The sequence below is a fragment of the Argopecten irradians genome, chromosome 7 (assembly GCF_041381155.1).
Source record: "Argopecten irradians isolate NY chromosome 7, Ai_NY, whole genome shotgun sequence".
NCBI lineage: Eukaryota > Metazoa > Mollusca > Bivalvia > Pectinida > Pectinidae > Argopecten > Argopecten irradians.
This window is the reverse complement of record NC_091140.1, coordinates 24,650,459-24,670,709: the sequence shown is the minus strand read 5'-3', so window position 1 is coordinate 24,670,709 and position 20,251 is coordinate 24,650,459. Positions and strand designations below refer to the sequence as shown.

The window sequence follows — 20,251 nt, the reverse complement described above, 5'->3', positions numbered from 1 at the left end:
CACGCAATGATGCCGGAGATACAGAAAGTGTTTGTGGGTCTGCAATGCTATAACAGGGAAGTACATGTAATAGGACTGGTGGAACTGGTTTCACTCGCGTTTATTAACTTTCCGTTAGAATCTACCATTGAGGGAAACGGGTCTGCTAATCAGTTGAAACGCTGTACAAATCGGTTGAACTCCATTTGGTTGACTTGTTAAATGCTTTTTCGGTCATTCTTCCTTCCTTGTGAAATGTAGGGATTCATATCCTGCTTTAAGTCGTCTATCATAACTCCACATTCACATACCGTTGGTGACGTCACCATCGTACAGAGACTACTATATATAGATTGACGCTTCCTCTTGTGTAGCTGGTTTAGAGTGTTCAAATGCTGGCTATAGCTGAATGATAATTTAGTTGTTACTTCCAACGAAAAACAAGTGAATGGAAAAATTGAATGAATATGTGATATCAAGAATGAAGTATCATTATTAGGGTCCGATTATAAATATTATTATTGCCAGTGCGATCTGCTACTGCTATTGCTTGAGGTAACAACGTATGAGCTACATTTTACACGTAGTCCCCTTAAAAGAACAATTCAGTCTAACATTACATTAAAACTCGCACATATATCGGAAACAAATTAGTTCTAATGGAAATAAGATTAGTTTTTTTATCTGTGATATACCAGAAAAGCCCACTGTAGTGAAATGTACAGTATATGAAATGTTCAAACTCGCTTGCTGTCCTCCATTGCACATTGTAGTCGGACGTCTTGTATGCCGAACCCTGGTCCTTGCTAGTGTAGTAAAGATTTTTTTTGTCTAGAACTACTCAAATCGCATCTACAGTAGTGTTTTTACGTTATAAGGTGCATGTTCTTATCTTAATATAATTTCTTCATTTCCTCAGTTGTTTTGTATGGCTTTTGTTTAAATTACTTGACTTTGGCTCGGGTATGGGTACAGCATACAGTGTACATGTACATGTTATACCTACTTAATCGTAATGTCAACAATTAGAAACTTCAACGGTATCAATCAAAATACAATGCCGTGGAATTTGTTAATAGTTCTTGTTATATATTTCATCGGGAATGTAGAACAATACATTTATGTCATTTTTTGCTTCGTGGTTATGTAACAGATTAAGCCTCATTGAATTGTCCCTTTACGGCCTAAAAATAAAGAAGGTTATCATGAAGAGGGACCTCTATGTCACTTGTGATGTACGACAGTGGGCCCTGGAGTGTCACCACAACTGTTACGACCATGATAACTGCCTCTAAACATTTATACAGCGGTGAACCCTATCTTCATGGTTTTAATAACCGCCGAACCAATTTTATACTGCGGACGTTCTCACGCAAAATACGGCTTCGGGTTTATTCCTTTTTATATCACTGAAGTACATAAATTAAACAGGTTTTAAAGTTGTATTTGTGAAAGGATTTGAGAGAAAAAATAAACAGATATATGATTGAGACCTAGGTGATTTATATCTGTACACAAGATAGGGATCCTGGAGTTGACAGCTGATGCATCCTCTGGGATTTTCTACTTACCCACCGTTATTGCGTGTGATAGAAAAAATCTCATTCTTTATTAAATGGAATTTGATCTCGTTTTTCATGATGTTGTGTGCCATTAGAAATGAAATGATTGGCCATAATCCCTATACACACAGGACATTTAATACAAACTACGTCAGTGGTACTCAACTCCTACCTCGGGGGACGCAGGATTTTGTGTCAGAGACAAATATTTTAATTATCATGACACAAAACGTGTACGGATATAGAGTGGTAAACTGTAGCGGCAGTGTTGTTTAGCCGAGGGAAGTAATCACCATTTTTGTTGTTACCCTGAAGGCTCTGTATATCAGGGAAGGCGTCGTGACTATAATACCCTAGAGGGCTGGTGTGAGAACAGCAACATTAGCTAAATGATTTTTGCCTGCAAAAGCAATGCTAGTTTGTTTAGGTTATTGTTTACGTAATGTGGATTGTGCTCCTAGAAACATATTGTCCTAAGTAAGAATTGTTTGTGGCGTCACAATGACTATGGTTTTGGTTTAAATTTTGCACCTCAGTTTTATTAATAATGCAGCCTTATCATATACCTGTAATTTTATTGATAAGTGATTTTAGAAATTACTTTCCATAATAAATCTACAAAAAATCCTTTATCGGGTTTGCGATTTTCAAGGCCTTAGTATCATTTCTGCCCGCTGGGCCACTCTAACGAGATGTTTTAAAGCAAATTCTAGCGGAGAGTAGAAAACAACGTCAAACAATCCTGACTACTCCGTGTAAATTTATGTGAATCTAATTCCGATAATATTGGTACAGCATGATTTTAATGTATAATTCCTACCCCTGCATGTGTTTTATTTTTAATGATATATCACTGCATTAAGTCGTTATGTTGGGATGAGAGTTCTAATCAACATTAAAATGTCTCAGTGAAGACTAAGATTGTACACACATTTGATAGTGATATGAATAGTTCAAATACAATCAATTCACAAGTATGTTTAGATTACACTATACCTACAGCCGGTTATGATCGTATGTCATAATTTTTGCAATTTTAAACTTTAACCGCAAATAATCAATTTTAGAAATTGAAAGTTTGCTATCTAGATATGAGGATATAATAATTTCATCCATTTATCAACATTTCACGGGTCAAGTGTCCGCGATCATAGCAATGGTAATTGAAATTGCGAAAATATTAGTCACACGAAAATAACCCACTACACGGTAGTCTGCATTATCGTTTAATCAGTAGTGAATGGTGACAGATTTCGGCCATGTCGCAATGACGACCCCGACATGTGACAGTGCGACAATGTCCTATGCGACAGTGCAACAATACGACAATGTATTGTCGCAATGTCGCGCTGTTGCTCTTCGCTTGGTGCATTGTTACACTGGCACTCTTTGCTTGGCGCATTGTTGCACTGGGCGGGGTCGCTAATGCGACAGTGCGACATGGCCGAAATTGTTCTTCATTATAACCCTTTAGGGGGGAAATATAAGGGAAACGCTTTACCTTGTATACTTTATTACAAAATACATGTGTGTGATTGGTTAAAGTTTCAGCTGAGACAGACACCTGTACGATAATACGCTGTAAGGACAGGGATTCCAAACGACATGAATGTCTGCCCGGGCCCGGAAGTGTGGCAGTCCTCTCCATGTCACTGATGAGGGATCTGTCCAAGGGCGCATGTCAACAGGATGTGACGTATGGTCCAACATCTGAAGGTGCCGTCTGGGTAGACAAAGGATGTGACGGTCAGTTTGAAGTGTGTTACGCCACCACAGGAGAAGGTTGGTACACTCGATTCAACTATAAACTTACTCAGTTGCAATATTTAAGCAATACAGATCCCAGTATCATCAATATACACTAACTTAAAATAATTCTTTAATTTCTTGACATAGGAAAGTATTACATATTTTTATCTTATTCGTCATCAAAAGCATTTCCAAGATGATGTTGTCACGGAACCTGTTACTAACGTTTTAGTTTGCACGTCTACCATCTACCGTGTTTCCAAAGTGTCAGCAAAAGAAGCATGTCTAAGTCTATTTTGCGGTCGTGAATTAAATACTGCGCGTTAGACTTTTGTTAGCTATTGAGTGTTTCCAAGGTTTTGGTAGTCGTGTATTCGAGATAATGAATGTTTCCAATTCCAAAGCTTTGTTGTCATGCCTAATTTCTCCTTTAATTTCCGTGGTGTGTTGTGTTTGCTTCCATGTACTATTTATACAAAGTGTTTCCGCCGTTTTTGTAGCTGTGATATATGGGTTCCCAGGGTTTTTGTAGTCATGTCCTCTATTAAAAGCAATCTTGTGATTTGTGACGCTTTGGGCTATATTGGATCACAGATTACACGATGTCTGTCAAACATGGAATGTAATGATATTGCATCAGGAAAGATAATTAGATACAAAGTAATCAATAAAGTAAATTCAATTACTATATACCGCCGATGATCATGTTTTTTGTATTCCTTAATGAGTTGTCTATAGCCAGACCTGATCCCCAGGCTTGGCCGAGTCAATCCCAAGTGTCCTGTCTGTACTAGGTATATACCGAGCCCCACTGACTGAGATAGGGAATCACAGAACAGAATCAGCCACGCGCGTTTGTTTATCTGTAAAATACTGGTATATTGATTGAGTGAAACATTTGCTAGGGGACTTGTAACTTGTTTTACACTGATAAAACGTTATATGACAACGGAAAGAGTAGCTTTGTAACCAACCAACTCGCAATATTGCAGGTGTCCCCATAGAACCGCTGATATCGACAAGATTCGTTCTTTATGCGTTATGAAAAGGATGATAAGCAATCACGCATCCCGATATCGCGATATCTGTACACGGGTAATTCAGATGACTTGACGTGACCGATTTCGACAGCAAGATGAAACTTCATATTATTGTACGATTTAACATTCAACAACTTATTCATGGCAACAACGGTAATAATGTTGAAATACAAACTCTCCTTCTAGGCTTGGGGCTCTTAGTATCCCAAAAGTACCATATTTAGAGATTTTATTTATACATCATAATATATTGCTATAAAGCATTTAAAAGGTACGGAGAGTTTAATATTGCCTTGCCAATAGAGCATGTATAGAAGCAGTCTACATCTTAGTTCTGTAGAGATTGTTCTGATCAGTGACTGGAAACGGAATTATATTGATATCTTCTTCATGTATTTTATTCACATTTTACAGCGTGGTCACTAAGACTGAGTTTTGTTTAGTATTTTAGTTCATGGAAATTACGGATAGGATCGTGGAAATCCTTTTTAATTTATTAGTAGCATTATGGATCGTGGAAATCCTTTTTAATTTATTAGTAGACATGTATGTTCGTTTGAAAAATCATGTTTCAACTATAGAAATCATTGGTTGGTCTGAAAACATGATTAAATAAGGGTTCCTATCAGCCGGTGTTTTTAACACGATAAGTTTTACCACTAGTAGTCGGTTACTTACTTACTTACTAAGATTTTGAGTCGAAAATCGATAAAATATTGATGGAGAAGTAATCAGTCTACTCTTGTACGACACTGTCGGTTAATTACCTACTCATGCTGATGGCTTTACGCTACAATGTATCAGTCTTTGTCAGGGCCCTAATTAGTCCAACACGTGGAGACAGATTTTCTTAGAATCACCTTCACAAGGTTGGCCCGAGTCTTCGAGCAGGCTTAGACGAGTAATTCAACAAAACGTGAAGACATTTGATTGAATGACGCTTTGTAGATATATGGTAGGAGTGTGTTACCGGTAATGATGTGTAGTCGGTGATATAAAGGCTCGACAGACATGTACAAGACGTCGGGGTCATGGCATAAGAGGACACTTAATGAACCAAACACATAGTATGTCTGTACTAATCACTGTACTTTACTCTTACAGTAAGTAACCCGGAACAACGCTCTTAAAGCTCTAATGCCAAACCTTATATAAAGGTGGATGCTCGTGCGTTTAAAAACAATCGAAGTACTGAAATTACTGAGTTGAAAGAAACTACTTTTACGCGAGCATGCCGTATACATATCAGGATTTTGTACCGGTATGGAGATCCTTGTAAAATTGACTCAATGAAACATTGAATGTGTGTCGAATTGATTTGTATCCTGACACTTCAGTCGAAGAAGATTGTTTGCTGCAAAATAAAACCATGGTATTTTTTGTGTCAAAAAGTAACTGATCTTTCAGAGTTACGTCGTCCATTGAAACGAACGCAGGTAACTCTGATGTATCAGAAAAAGTAATGAAGCTATTTCAAATAAATCTTGATGCATTATGACTTTGATATAACGTACAGTTATGGGGTCAGTGTTTGGATACAGGCAATTATGACTACCACCGGTTTCGAAACACATTATAGTGAAAATATATTGATATGATATCTTTTTATTTGAAAGCAATTTTAAACACCATGGACGTATATAGGGTAAAATAAATAAAAAATGAATGATTACTTTTTATTGATGAGGAATTTTAAGCATCATGGATGACAAAGTAGATGAAAAAACACAGTTATCGTACCGTCAGCACTATCTACCAACAACGTCATCAAATGTAATCTAGAACAGACGTATTATCTAGAGAAATGTTGTCATCTATCAGGAGAGAACTACCTTTTTCTAGATATGTTAAGATAGCTATCCTTTTAAAATTAACATCGATTTGGTCGTTGGAAGCATAGTCGTGCGTTGTAAATAATATTTCAAGCATAGTAGATCCAAGTTCCCGACCCAAAACATTAGAAACGAAAGTGAAACGATTGAAATTGTTAAATATTTTACGTTAAAATTACAATTTTGTAAAAATAGAGAAAAATTTCATGTACATGAATGCTTAATTAATCGTTTGTGTTTAATATGGAAGATGCTAAAATCTTTAATATAAAATACCAGAAGTATTTTGATGTGCGGCTAATTCAAACTACCATTGGGTCAGGCGTCAATAGTTAAAATTAAAATTCAGTCGTTGAACTACTACCAAATTTTTGCCATTTTTAAACTATGTAATATTTACTTAAGCATCAATATTGATTTTGATCCATTTTCGAGTTATCAACAAGTAAATGTTTCATATTTTAAAAACACGTTCTTCGTTCAAACGCTTACACACTTTAGACACGTTACCATAGAGATGGTCTAAGAGCTACAAATTATTCCAGATTTTATCACCATGTAATCTATTACTGTTGATCCGTCTGCACTAAAGAGGACCTATTGCTCTTTTATACTGATTGATTTGTTATTTTTACGTCAATTTGGGGACGTCAACACGCCTAGCGATTATTTCATATAATAATGAATGTATCGCCAAATCATTTATACTGTTCGATTTGCAATTTTTACGTCCATTTGTTGACGTCAACACGTCTAGAGATTATATTACATTTAATAATTTATAAAGTCATGCAACTTACGTCCAAGTTACTATCAACCAATGGCCTTGTAAAACTAAAATCATTGACTCTACATTTACAACGATGACAATGTATCTTTTCAAGGAAAATTTTGTTTTTGAAGAAAAAGGTAATATTTTTGGGAAAAATCGTAGAAAAATATGATTTGTTGTATGAAGGAACATGTTGTTTCAAAACACCATAACAATATTGGTCACAGTTTAGTTTAATTCTTTAACTGTTGTGATGGTAAATTAGAGGCGATATCTCCAATTGTGAACAAACACGACTAAACCAGTCGCGTGTTGTCAACGTGATTAGCTGGTCGTGAATGATTGGCCAGTCAAAAAACATAGGATGACGTAAAACCGCACAGCAGATAGGAACGAAATTCCCGGCTTTATCAGATAACGACTGGTCTATTTAAAAATTCTCGCGTGACGTCACGTCATTCCGGCAAATGTCTGGTGCCTTAGGATTGGAGACATAAGATAAAACCGTGTTCGTTAATGCGTAAGTTGATCAATGTCATTATCATCACATCAAAGTACTTCCATAGCGATATCTGTCAAGAAAGGATGCGGTTGGACATCATTCTCTGGGAAAGGAAGGAAGTGGCAGATAGAAAGATATACAAGAAAGAAGAGATTACGACAGAAAACGGCATAAACAGGATACGCAGAGAAAGCAGTGACTTTACTGCTCTTGGAAAGTTTCTTCCATCCGAAAGAATTTCTACATACATGTTCAAATCGGGATACTATAATTAATTACTTGACTGACCACAAAATACCACACGTAATAGAACTGGTATTTAGCTGTACCTTCTGGAAAATTATAGGGCGTTCTTGTTTGAAATATGCTGTAACTTCCCTATATACCTTTAAAAGTGAACGCAGTCAGCGATCGATCAATACACAATTTTGATATTTTTTGTGTAAAGGAATGTATCATTGTAGCATTAAAAGTTGCCAATTCCTGAAATAGGAGTATTATTCATTAAAACATCTTCGATCCTACATATTAAACCCGTTATCTTAAGTTAAATTGTAAACAAATGAATAAAACACAAAAGAGTTATAATGATCAGGTGGATATATGACATGGTAAAGGATAGCATATTACATATTGTGTTTAAGATATTAGCGCGATAGGGTAATTGGTTTTTTCCTGTGTCATTTTAGCATTAGCAATATAATTACTTCCATAGACAGATATGAGGTATTTTACCGGCACTACAGAATAAGGTTGTTTCTCTGTCGATGTGTTTTTTGTTTTCAGGTTTAAACTGCGACAAGGGGTGTGGTGAAAACGCTATTTGTGTGCATGGCAGGTGCCACTGTAGTAAAGGTTTCTATGGTAACCCCTACGTCAAGTGTGAAGGTATGATTATTGAAGTTATTTTTACTGAGACTGAAAACACAAGTTAAAATATTTGAGTAGTTCTAGATAAAAGTTGCTTTACTCCATAAGTAACGGTCACCGTTCGGCACGCAAGGTTTAAAACTATTAATAAAATGTATTAGACATAGTGATACATACAGGATCTTTCATCAGTGTTCATTTTATATGAGATTTTATGAAAAGAGTCTATGAAGTTTTTGTTTTTGCAAGCCTTTGCGAGCAAAAATTAAAACTTCGAGACGAGTTTCATAATATCTCATATGAAATGAACACAAATTTAAGATATTTTTTATCACTTAACTCCAACCACCTACATAACAAAGAATTACATGTCAAAATATTAACTTTTCTTAGTTTTCTGGCTTTCTGATTGGCCAATACTTTTTTTGCATACCAATATAATTATTTTTTCTTTGTTTTCATACCAAATCTGGCTTTCTGATTGGCCAATATTTTTTTTGCATACCACTATGAAAAAAAAATCGAGAATGGCGCGAAACCCCGACATTATCGTGACGTCACAATAGAGACATTGACCTTTCGTATTGATTCGGAAAAAAGAATCCCTTGAAAAACCACTATAAATGTTACATTTAAACATACTTCATTTTATCAAATAGAGAATAAAAATTAATTATAAGTATTGATTCGGAAAAAAGAATCCCTTGAAAAACCACTATAATGTTACATTTAAACATACTTCATTTTATCAAATAGAGAATAAAATTAATTATAAGTATAATTATAAGCTACGCGGATTCACACAGTTTGTAAACAATCTTTTTTCATACCCCGATAAAATTAAAAAATAGTGACATCAATGCCTAAATGAAAAAAAAAATATCCGAGAATGGCGCGTCACCACGGTATAAATATAGAGTTAAAATTATGGGATAAATAAGTTCTCCAACGCGGGACTGTTGTTTACCATGTTTATCTAAACTCTCGTTAGTTAATTTTCAAAATTTTAAAAGACATTCGCTAAAGCTCGTGTCTTTTCAAAATTTGAAAATTAACTAACTCGAGTTTGATAAACATGATAAATAACAGTCACTTTGTTTGGGAACCTCGATACTACACACCAGCTAATTCCGCGTGCGATGCGATTTCGCGTATTTCGCCCGAATGATTCACCACAAAACACAATCAATCAATCAACAAGTACAGTCGATAGAGGATAGTCCTTGTGTCTAATGAATACCAGTTATATTTCATCGAGCGAGGTGGAAACTATATTTTTCACGAGTGCGAAGAAACAAGGAATATTTTATTTATTACATTTGTTTTCTCGCTTTCGTTTACAGAAGAACATCACTACCAGTTCTGCCAAAGGTTATTCCGCCTTTGTATTTTACAGAGTTATTTGCCTTTACGATTATTACGTCGCATTTTTGTGAGCATAACGTCATATTTCTATACAAAGATATGACGTTATTTTGGTGCACAAACTAATGACGTAACAATCAAAATGATGTTTTCACAGTCAATGCTGCATTCCATTAGTCAAAAGCGAGTGTAATTGATATTTTCATTCCAGTGAAAATATCACTTATATTTTCACCATAAAACCTTATATTTCACTGCGAGAATAAAGCGCTTTACCTGTAAATTACGGAAACAAATAGCCATGAAGATATCGTTGGGTATGAAAACGCGAAATTAAGTCTCCGCGAAAATATATTGGTTTACGTTAACTTAATCTAAGTTATAAGAATTTATAGTTTTTGGATGGGACGGAAAATTATCAATTGCTTCAACATTTGAACTGATTTTTGCATTTACTTTAAAACGCTAAAGACATAATATTCGGTGTCTGTACCGAGCCCAGGCTTTATACTTTGCATCGCTGACTAATAAAGAAAGGACGTGTGCCTTTTTACTATCGACTTCGAGACTGAAATGGCAGAATACGAGTTCTATTAATATCTCTGTCCTTGAATGTTGTCACCTAATCAAGGACGTGTAGACGGAAAAGGAAATTAATCCCAAACCCCGAGAGACAAATGCTATTTCTTGTTATTGCCGACTACATTATTCCTGACGCCCTGCGATGGGGCGCTGGGTCCACGAACCGATGACAGCTGACAGCTTTCTCACTAAAAGAATAATATTACAAAATATTGAAACTGCTATAATTTCACAGCCGGTAAATAGTAAAAGCTGTACTTGGTATTATCTGCTGAATACGTCAATGCAAACTTATTTAAGCGACACATTTTAATGTGTGTTCAGTATCATTATCACTTTAATCGCTAGTAAAATGGATTCAAGTTGTAAGCGTTAATACAACACTTGATGACAATTATTAGTAATATTACAATCCGGATGAAACCAAATTTACTCGAGTGTATGATACTGGCAGCATCAGCAATGTGATTTCATATGCGAATATTTTTCAAACATTTCAAAAGTTTCTATTGTCGCGTAGTTTCAAATATCATGACCAAACCTCGCTTGATTCCGCCTTCGGGTTAAACTTTATTATAACATTTGTTTATTTTATGAGTGGCTTGATAATGGGACAATATGACGAAATATTTTTGTCAACAAATGTCTTGAATTACATCTTTGCCTTATATTGTAACAAGCTGGATGGACCAAACCTTGACTAGAATTTATGATAACGACAGCATTGTGATATACGTATAAATATTATCATAAACCCACTATCGGGTATACTCGATTTCAGTATATTCGGGAAAACATGTATACATACATTTTGTCTTGTAAAACTATTCACGAAACATCTATTTAAATTCGCGTTAAAGTCTTTCACGAAACTTTTGATATCGTAGAAATAACTTGGTTTAGTGTATGATATATTGCATGTCAAACACAACTAATGTGAAATTGTCATTTAATTAAGATGTGTGCATGTGCGCTGCCTACGGAGATCCCCACTTCCGGTTGTTTGACAAACAGAAGTTGACAATCAACGCCCCCTGTCGTTATACACTAACCAAATATGGTGTCATGGACGACAAATGTGGCTTCAACATTGAGCTGAAAAATGAGCACAGGGGGACCAGAATGCATGCGGCTTATACCCGGTCCGTCCATGTCATAGTCAAAGGATTAGTTATTGACTTCAAGAAGAACAGAGAAGTTCTAGTGAGTAACGAGTTTGATATGATCTTGGATACAATTAAACATTTGTGCGATATTTCCTTTTGTGGGTTGTCATCTCCAGTTAGTATTTCTATCAGTTATCCATTGGAATGGATGGGTTTTCAATTTTTCAATCTATAAAGGCATAAAAGCTATCAAACCTTTGGCAAATCAAGCGACATCTTTCAGCATTAAAAGTTTGTAAGATATTGCAATTGAAATGCCGTCATGTCATAATGTCATAATAAGGCATAAATTTCCGTAATTTTACTTACTTTTACAATGAAACAAATTAAGTTGTAGCGCATTGATATCTTATCCAATAATTCAGTTTGGTCAATAATATTTTTTTTGAGATTTTTGAAATATGACATCATATTATCATATCACCGACGCGACTTTCAATGAGTATTAAAGCATTATTCTCAATATCTTTTGCGGTTATGAAGTCATAGACAAAAAACGGACTTCATAACCCCTAAAAGATATTGAGAGTAATGCTTATGATTCAATTCAGATAACTCAATCAGCTATAGGTACTAATAAGGCATAAATTTCCGTAATTTTACTTACTTTTACAATGAAACAAATTAAGTTGTAGCGCATTGATATCTTATCCAATAATTTAGTTTGGCCAATGACTGTGTCGCTTTTAAAATCCCCGCGAAAATGTTTTGTATACGACATCATAATACGTGACGTACAATTTTTTCGGTGTATGCAAAATAACCGCAAAGGTCTAACCAATAGAAATGGGTGTAACATATGAAATTAAATTATTCGGGTATGTTTCGCAGTGTTTATCATTTAGTATTAATTTTCGACGTCTCCAAGCATAGAGCAGAATAGATCCAGGCTGTCGTGATGAAAACGAACCTGCCTTTTTAGCGGGAATTAACATATTGCCTACAGTTTAAAAGGCAATACAATAAGGCTTCACTTGAATATTTAATTCTTTGATCTATTTTAAACAACGCCATATTCTCTGAATCTCTAGTAAACCCTTCCGTGTCTCAATCCTATCAGCATGCGTTATTGATCAAGTTTGGTCCGAATTGTAAAAACAGGTCCGAATTGTAAAAACAAATACAGTTATTCATTTCAGACATCGAATTATGTCGTGTACTTACAGATTGTACTTGTTATAGCGTGTGCACGCATTAAGACAATCTGATATTAGGGAACGGTTACAGAAGACAGTCAGATCAATTTAAAAACTGATATATTCTTATTTCTCCTCGCAGATAAATGGCGTCGCGCAGTTCTTTCCGGTAAGCGTGACGTCAGTCACACACGGTGAAATCACAATCTACAATACCGGAGAGTACGCCAGACTGGTAACCGGATGCGGCTTGTCACTTTCCTGGAATGGAAGATCGGAAGTTTTCGTGACAATTCCGAAGAGATACGGAAGCGACCTAATCGGCTTGTGCGGAAACTGTAATGGAAAGCGGGACGACATGAGAACGAAGAATGGGACGGATGTGTCCGGTATTAAAACAAAGGGCCTAGAGATAGGACGTAGTTACCTAGTCAAAGACCCGACTGATGACGTAGGGCAGGAGTACGTACTTCCTGAACACAACTTATGTATCCTAACATATTATCACCTCCATTGAAAAACATATCCTCCCTTGGTACAGCATCAGTAAAAACAAATGGGAGTTCGATTGTAAATCGTTGAAATAGTATATATATATGTCAATAATTTCCAGTTAATATTTTACCATTTACATACTATGACCAGCTTAGTCCTAAATAGGTAAATAATAATTCTAATATACGTTAAATTCTAAAACAATGCCAATAAATTACTTTTACAATAAACTTGATCAGAAATGATATATTCATTTCCATACATGATCAGAAGATAAGTTGTTTCTGTTTTTGAAGACAGCATTTTGTTGTGACGTGTCATTTATTGTGTAGATGTGAAGTAACAGAAGTCGAGGACCCTTGTTCTGGTGACATGGATCTATTAGTCCAGGAACCTATCTACTGTGGATTGTTGTTTCCGCCTCGCCAGGCTTCCAGTCCATTTCGAGAATGTATAAATACCATACCGGAAGTAATCCTCGACATGTACTCGTCATGTCGTTTTGACGTGTGCACATATTTCCATGACGAGCACCGCGTAAAAGAGGTCGTCTGCCAGGCCATGGACAGCTTGGCAACCGAATGTGAAGAAAGAGGGTATACTGTACAATGGAGGACGGAAGAATTTTGTCGTGAGAATAAATTAATTATAAATCATTTATTATCTAGAGTGACATATCTGGAATTTCGATAGATATATGCATATAAATTTATCAATTCTTTTTGGAAATGTAATAATAGAAATTTCATATATTTACTATAATCTGTTTCAAAAATGTGTTTGATATCACACAATAATTCGATAAAGTTATTTTTTGTTCTATGGATGCCTGTAGCTATGAAATGTCCGAAGAACATGAAATACAGTACGGAGATAAGTGGATGTCCTGCCACTTGTTTGGAGCCGTACCGCGCCCAAACCACTTGCTCTCAGCCCCTGTCGTCTGGCTGCGAATGTCTGCCAGGGTTCCTCCTCAGTGGGACGGAATGTGTACCAATGACTGAATGTGGCTGTAGGTCTAACATCGGCTATCTGCCTGTAAGTGAGCCCTTGTCTTTGTTGCCTAAATTATAGTGTCCTATATGTATTTATTTGAAAAGCTATTATCGGTTAGTTTGTAAAACACTTTTTCTTTAAGAAATCGGTATTAATTGGCGATGACAGTGTGACAGTACTTTCGTAAACAGTTCACTTGATTTTGACCTTTTTGTTTTGGATTCTTTTTTGTTTTGGATTTCAATAAATAAATTTTGTAATTTCACATGTTGATTATATGGAATGTTTGAAACAAAAAGCAAATATACAATGTTGATCTTTATCACATTATTTATCTGATCATAACTGAGATCAACAGTGAAAGGATTGATTTCATTTAAAGTCTTTTATTAAGTACTTAATATTTGCAATACAAGCATCTGTAGACTTAATAAATATTTTGTTTCACGGAATAAAAAGCACCAACAAATATTTCAGCGTTAAAAATCTTTTCAACGTTCTGATTTAATTGTAATGTACATTATCGTAATATACCAACATATTATTTTGACGTATTGCCAGTTAGGAAAAACGTCGCTGACCCTGGATTGTAAAACGATGCTGACATGTGTCGCCGATGGCGGGAAACCAACCCTAGAGTCGAAAGCTGTCACGTTAGAATGTCACGAACATGCAGCGTGTGGTTTGATATCCGGACGCCCGAACTGTGCATGTCTTGATGGATTCTTCGGAGACGGGGTGACATCTTGTGAACGTAAGTGTGATGAAGAATCCATATAAAGATTTTGATTAAAATGTTGATTATAAACGATTTTTGTTGTTGTCATCATTTAAAATCCAGTTGCATCCAAGATTTTATTCTGAATTCATTTTTTCTACTTTTATGTCTATAGCTTTATGTAATGGGACCAAATGCGGCTCACACGCCCATTGCCAAGAAATGCGTTGCCGATGTGGAGACGGTTACCATGGAAACCCTTACGTCAACTGCGAACGTTTGTATCATTTCACATTCTGCTAATGCTATCAGAAATATTCGATTGTATGTGAAATAAGCCACTATTAAGTTTCCGGTTTATGACATCGCTGGGTAATTGATATGCGTTTACAAGGGCTTGGAGATTAACAAAAAGATATCTGATTGCTATGCAGCATAAATCGATAAGTATAACTAAGATAATGCCGTATTCTTTTGTATAACTGCTTCAGGTTATTTCAGCCGATATACCTACATATTCTATCATTTATATGAACAGGATGACCAGTCATACCATTCTCATGTACGATATTCCGGACTTTGCCATCATTTCTAATTGCTTGTTATCCTACATAAAGTCTAGAAGTGCAAAAAGATAAGCCACAAGTTGACTAATTTTATTTTAAAACTTATAAACACTAGAAATTTCGCGTTTTATCCTATCAACCCGATTTAGTCTAACAAAACTCTTCACAGTTTATCAGTCTATAGGCTTCATCTTAAAATAACTGGAAATTTGTTTAAGAAAATTACCAAAAGAATTCAAATCTTGAAGAAAATCTTGATCTACTTATTTTTTCAAAATCGAAATTTAATATTTAAAACATCCTATTAACAATCAGGCTCATGTAAGGACGGCCTCTCGTGTATGTGGTGTCTTGTGTGTATGAAGTGCGAGGTGCGGGATGCAATATTCGTATTGTGTCATCATGTAGTACTATATCACTGAAGCATGCCACCAAAGACACAAAGACACACTGCATTCGCATTATACTGACGACTTGCGAAGCAGTCGTCCCACTCCCTTATTGCTGAGCGCAAAGCAGGAGCAGAAACTATCGCTTGAATAGACTATGGAGTGTCTTGGCCAGGGGGGCAGAGCCCATAGCCTACCTCACAGGGGAGAGTGCTCAAGTGAGGTGTGAACGGAGATGTTAGGAAGAAGAAAGTTACTTAGGAAGAAGAGAAAAGATAAAATCAGTACAGAGAATAAATTTGGAATAAGAATACCTGCACATGGTCAGTGTTTGTGTAATGGCCGCATTGCCAAAACCACGATACAATGATATTATACTGTATTTCCATCAAAGAATATTTTTTAACATTTCAATTTTAGCTATTGGCACCTGTGGTGGAGAGGGCTGCAGTGAGAATGCAGACTGTATTAACTACAACTGTGTATGTCGTCATGGATACGTCGGGGATGGCTATGACGAGTGTAAACGTAAATATAGCATACTAGAACATTAAACTGAGAGATAATCAAAATGTAAAACAGCATTTCAGCTACCTCAATGGAACTTCATATACTGAAAGCATCTATCTTTCGCGTGCGGTTTACTTTCGAGTGCGGTTTACTTTTGCGATTAAGTTAAATCCGCGAAAACTTATCTCCGCGAAGATAATTGATGATATTGAAAGATAGTTCAATTCAGTTTTTCCGCGAAAATTGATATAGGCGAATTTGACTTAAAACTAAAATCGTGAAATAGGAGCCGCAAAAGAAAGCTTATTTACAGTAATTCTTAATTGATGTTCTTGAAAATAGACAGTGATAGATGATCTCATCGTTGTGCTACTGGTATTTGAAATGAAATATTATTTCAATAAGTTACTTGGTTCACTTGAATGGAAATATGAACTTGTACGCAAATATTTCTTGAAATTAAAACTGATATTGAAAGTTATAAAAAAAATTTTGATATTGAATATTTAAAAAATTAAATATTCAATGTTTAGTTTGAGTTGTCCAAATCTATCAGTTATTAAGGATGTATCCTTCTGAGGATTCAGTCCCGTTGTAGTCTCGTTTCGACAAAGATCAAAGAAATTAAGAGATTTTCAAATATAATCTATCAATATCTGTAGTAAGTTGGCAGTTGCACAAAAAAATACATTTCTATTTTAGCTGATTTTTTTATACAGGGATTTTAAGGAATGGCCCATTGGCGGCCATTTTGAAATTGTGTCTTTTTTTCGCCTTGAGTAGGGCTACAGTTTTTTTTTTCCTGAAATTGCTTTTATTTAAATCATAACTGCGCCAACATTTTTAGCGGTATCAAGCTAATTATTGCTGCAAATCTTTCCTGGTATCGTGGTTATTAAAATATTGAGCATTAATGTGTGAAATGATATACTTTTGTCACTTTATTTTTACATTTAATGTAATTTGAGCACTTTCATTTTTACTCTTAAATATGAAAATAAGAAATATTCAAATGGGGAAAAAAGGAAGCACACTGACCCCCCCCCCCCCATTTCTGCCTGATTTAGAAAGACAACCAAATATAACAAAATATACCAAATTTTTGTGAGGGTATATTCTGGCAAAATGGCTGAAATGTGCATTTTGTAGCTCAAAATGGGTAGGAGTAGCATTTGTTGTTATTCTGAGAAAAAATAAGAGTCTTATTATCAAAACTGATATATTATTTTGAGTGACAATAGCTCAAAAACGAGCACACGGACATATGTTTTTTGTTTCTCCGATTTCCGAAAATCTATATGAGAAAAAAAGTTTAATACAAGAAAATTTTGACTGCTCGGAGGAGTACATCCTAAATAGCTCTATCATCACTGTCGAGACCTAGACGGCATGTAATGTGTCGTTTAACGTTTACACGTTTATTTTTTTTTCCTTTTAAGATGATAAAACTTTAAATGTTCCTGAAACGGTGGTCGATGTTTTCGTTCGCAGAGAATAATAACATTTAAAAGACGAAATTTAACCAAGAATTTCGGTTAAGGAAAAATATTTGAGGAAATAATACTAAACTCACTGTTAATAATACTCTTCAAGACAATACCTGGTATTGCGAAATGCTATGGCTGGAGTACATGCCTTCTTTCTCAATTTAGGACTATAATCTATAAAGTTGATGATGGATAAAAAAACCCGACAACAACACTGCTAATAAACAATATGTAATCATAGGAAAACTGTATAAATTGAATGTGAGTTTTTGATTGTTAAATAGTTATGTCTATTATTAATAACAAATAAATAATTTAAAAAAAAACATGTAAATTTTCATAACAAAAATGGTAATGATTCTGTTTGCCGTTGGTATTAGTAAAATTAAGCTAAATACGAAATATAATTGAGACATCGAAATAAGATATTTCTAAGCATTATGTATCATGGTGTACTGTCGTGTTTCCTCCTATTTCTAATCAGCTCTATGCAGCAAGAGAAGATGTGTGGACAATGCTGAATGTGTAAATGGGGAATGCTCATGTGCAAAGGGTTACCATGGAAACGGCTACATACATTGTGAACGTAAGTTAAAATTCAGGTTAACACTGAAAATGCAATCTTATCATTTTGTATTATTAACAACACTTATAATCAGTGTTTGCTTTGTTGGATTTTTATTTTAATGATACAAAACCATAGTTCTTCCAAATGCCATTTTATATTTAGAGTTACTATTGCAATCGAAAAAGATGTCATTTTACAAAATACAATGAAAACTATTTTCAATTACTTTTAAATAATGAAATTGGACATCTTTAGCTGCGACAGTCTGTGATAGCCGGACATGTGCAGATGGCGCTGTGTGTATAAACTACAAATGTGTGTGTCAACCTGGTTACTATGGTGACGGATACAACACCTGTTTTGGTAGGTTATAGTTGTAACTTTTTATACCAAGGATATGTATCATATGCCATATAATGCCGTGACATGTTTCTATATTTTATTTTATTGTATACATGTATTTTTCACTATTCATACGGGTACAATGTAGATTGCACATCTTGCTAGTATAAATGCGTCTTGGAAGTCTGGATTCCTCCCTACAGGTTTTTGTGTTTGTATGATACATAATTGATATTCGTTTGAGATGGTCGATTTTTGTCAACAAAAACTACAATCTGTCGAACATTAATTCCAAGCAACCCTTATAAGCTTAACAAACTTGAATCTTTCCAATTTCTTTACAGGAAGCATTCTTAGTTCCAAGTTAATGTTCACATCTAAATGTTATAAATCATTAGGCCGTCGGCGATATGTGATACACAGCCATTGAAATGAAACAAACTATGTCTATTGTTTGGTATGTTATTTGAGAAGTGACATTTATTACATGTTATGTTCGTCAGCTTTATGTGATGGCACTCGGTGCTCCCCTAACGCTTCCTGTCAGGATGGTCGATGCATCTGTCGTTCCGGTTACCATGGAAACGGATATATAAAATGTGAACGTGAGTGTCATTTCATCAACAATATGTTTTTATTGATATTAATGCTTGTTTTACGACTTCATATATATCATTGTTTGCAATGACTAGTGTTTTGATTAGATCCGAATTGCCGAATGTAAAGTTCAAGCAAACATATAAGATTTGCAGAAAGGAACATCAATTATGAGTTTTAATTTATTGGTAGCTGACGGGAAATGCGATGATGCAATATGCGCTAAAGGTGCCAGATGCGTAAACTCTGTGTGTCTGTGTGGTTCAGGATTTTATGGGGATCCTTATGTTATGTGCAAATGTAAGTTAGTATTAATTAAATACTCTAATTTGAATATAAATATTTTCATATTTCATACAAGATATTTAGTGAATTTCAATAAATAAAATGTCTTAACCTCTAAAAGAGTGCGCATCTATTATTGGAAATCAACAGTCTCCGCGAATAAAAAACTTCGTCCTCAAATAGCAGGCTACTAGTAAAATATGGTCTTAGCTAGCAATTCTTTGATGGATATAATTTTACCAATAACGATATTAACATGGAACTCGTATTTTTGAATAAGTATAAGAGTCTTGATGATTTAACTTTTCAAATTGTCTGTTTAAAAGAATCATAGAATAATTTATACATAGATATTAATTAGACAATCAATATCTCTAATTGATGTATCACTAATATCAATCTCTTTAATTTCAAAAAAAGCTCTGTGTGATGGTAAGAAGTGCTCACAATATGCAACGTGTATTAACAATAAGTGCAGATGTGACGATGGTTACCATGGAGACGGTGACGTCAAATGCGAACGTAAGTAGAATTGTATAAGGATATTGTTAGAGCAATGTCGATGTCTGACTTTGGGGCCTTATTTTACCTACTTTACATCTACGCAAGCTTATGATCGCAATTTGTACACTAACTAACATTTAAATGAAAGTATGAAAGGGACATTTCCAATATTTATAAACCGTAATTTAAGGTAAGACCAAAAAATAACAATATGTCTGTTTAGGGTTACCCGACCGACC

The 20,251-nt window shown here is 35.0% G+C and overlaps 1 protein-coding gene across 5 annotated transcripts in view; it reads left to right on the top strand.

Annotated features, from left to right (window-relative positions):
• The first annotated feature begins 3,088 nt into the window (after positions 1-3,088).
• LOC138327945 (neurogenic locus notch homolog protein 1-like) overlaps positions 3,089-20,251 on the top strand; it is a 40,764-nt gene continuing 23,601 nt past the window's right edge. For 4 of the 5 annotated variants that reach the window (XM_069274433.1, XM_069274437.1, XM_069274435.1 and 1 more), the window contains exons 1-14: positions 3,089-3,323; positions 8,223-8,324; positions 11,212-11,456; positions 12,698-13,017; positions 13,383-13,681; positions 13,886-14,088; positions 14,608-14,800; positions 14,940-15,041; positions 16,140-16,247; positions 18,201-18,302; positions 18,540-18,647; positions 19,130-19,231; positions 19,416-19,523; positions 19,929-20,030. In XM_069274433.1, coding sequence (XP_069130534.1) covers positions 3,188-3,323; positions 8,223-8,324; positions 11,212-11,456; positions 12,698-13,017; positions 13,383-13,681; positions 13,886-14,088; positions 14,608-14,800; positions 14,940-15,041; positions 16,140-16,247; positions 18,201-18,302; positions 18,540-18,647; positions 19,130-19,231; positions 19,416-19,523; positions 19,929-20,030 — 2,230 coding nt within the window. In that variant the 5' untranslated portion in view covers positions 3,089-3,187. Of the gene's footprint in view, positions 3,324-7,444; positions 7,752-8,222; positions 8,325-11,211; positions 11,457-12,697; positions 13,018-13,382; positions 13,682-13,885; positions 14,089-14,607; positions 14,801-14,939; positions 15,042-16,139; positions 16,248-18,200; positions 18,303-18,539; positions 18,648-19,129; positions 19,232-19,415; positions 19,524-19,928; positions 20,031-20,251 lie in introns of those variants that run through there. The other variant, XM_069274434.1, reaches the window with a different exon arrangement.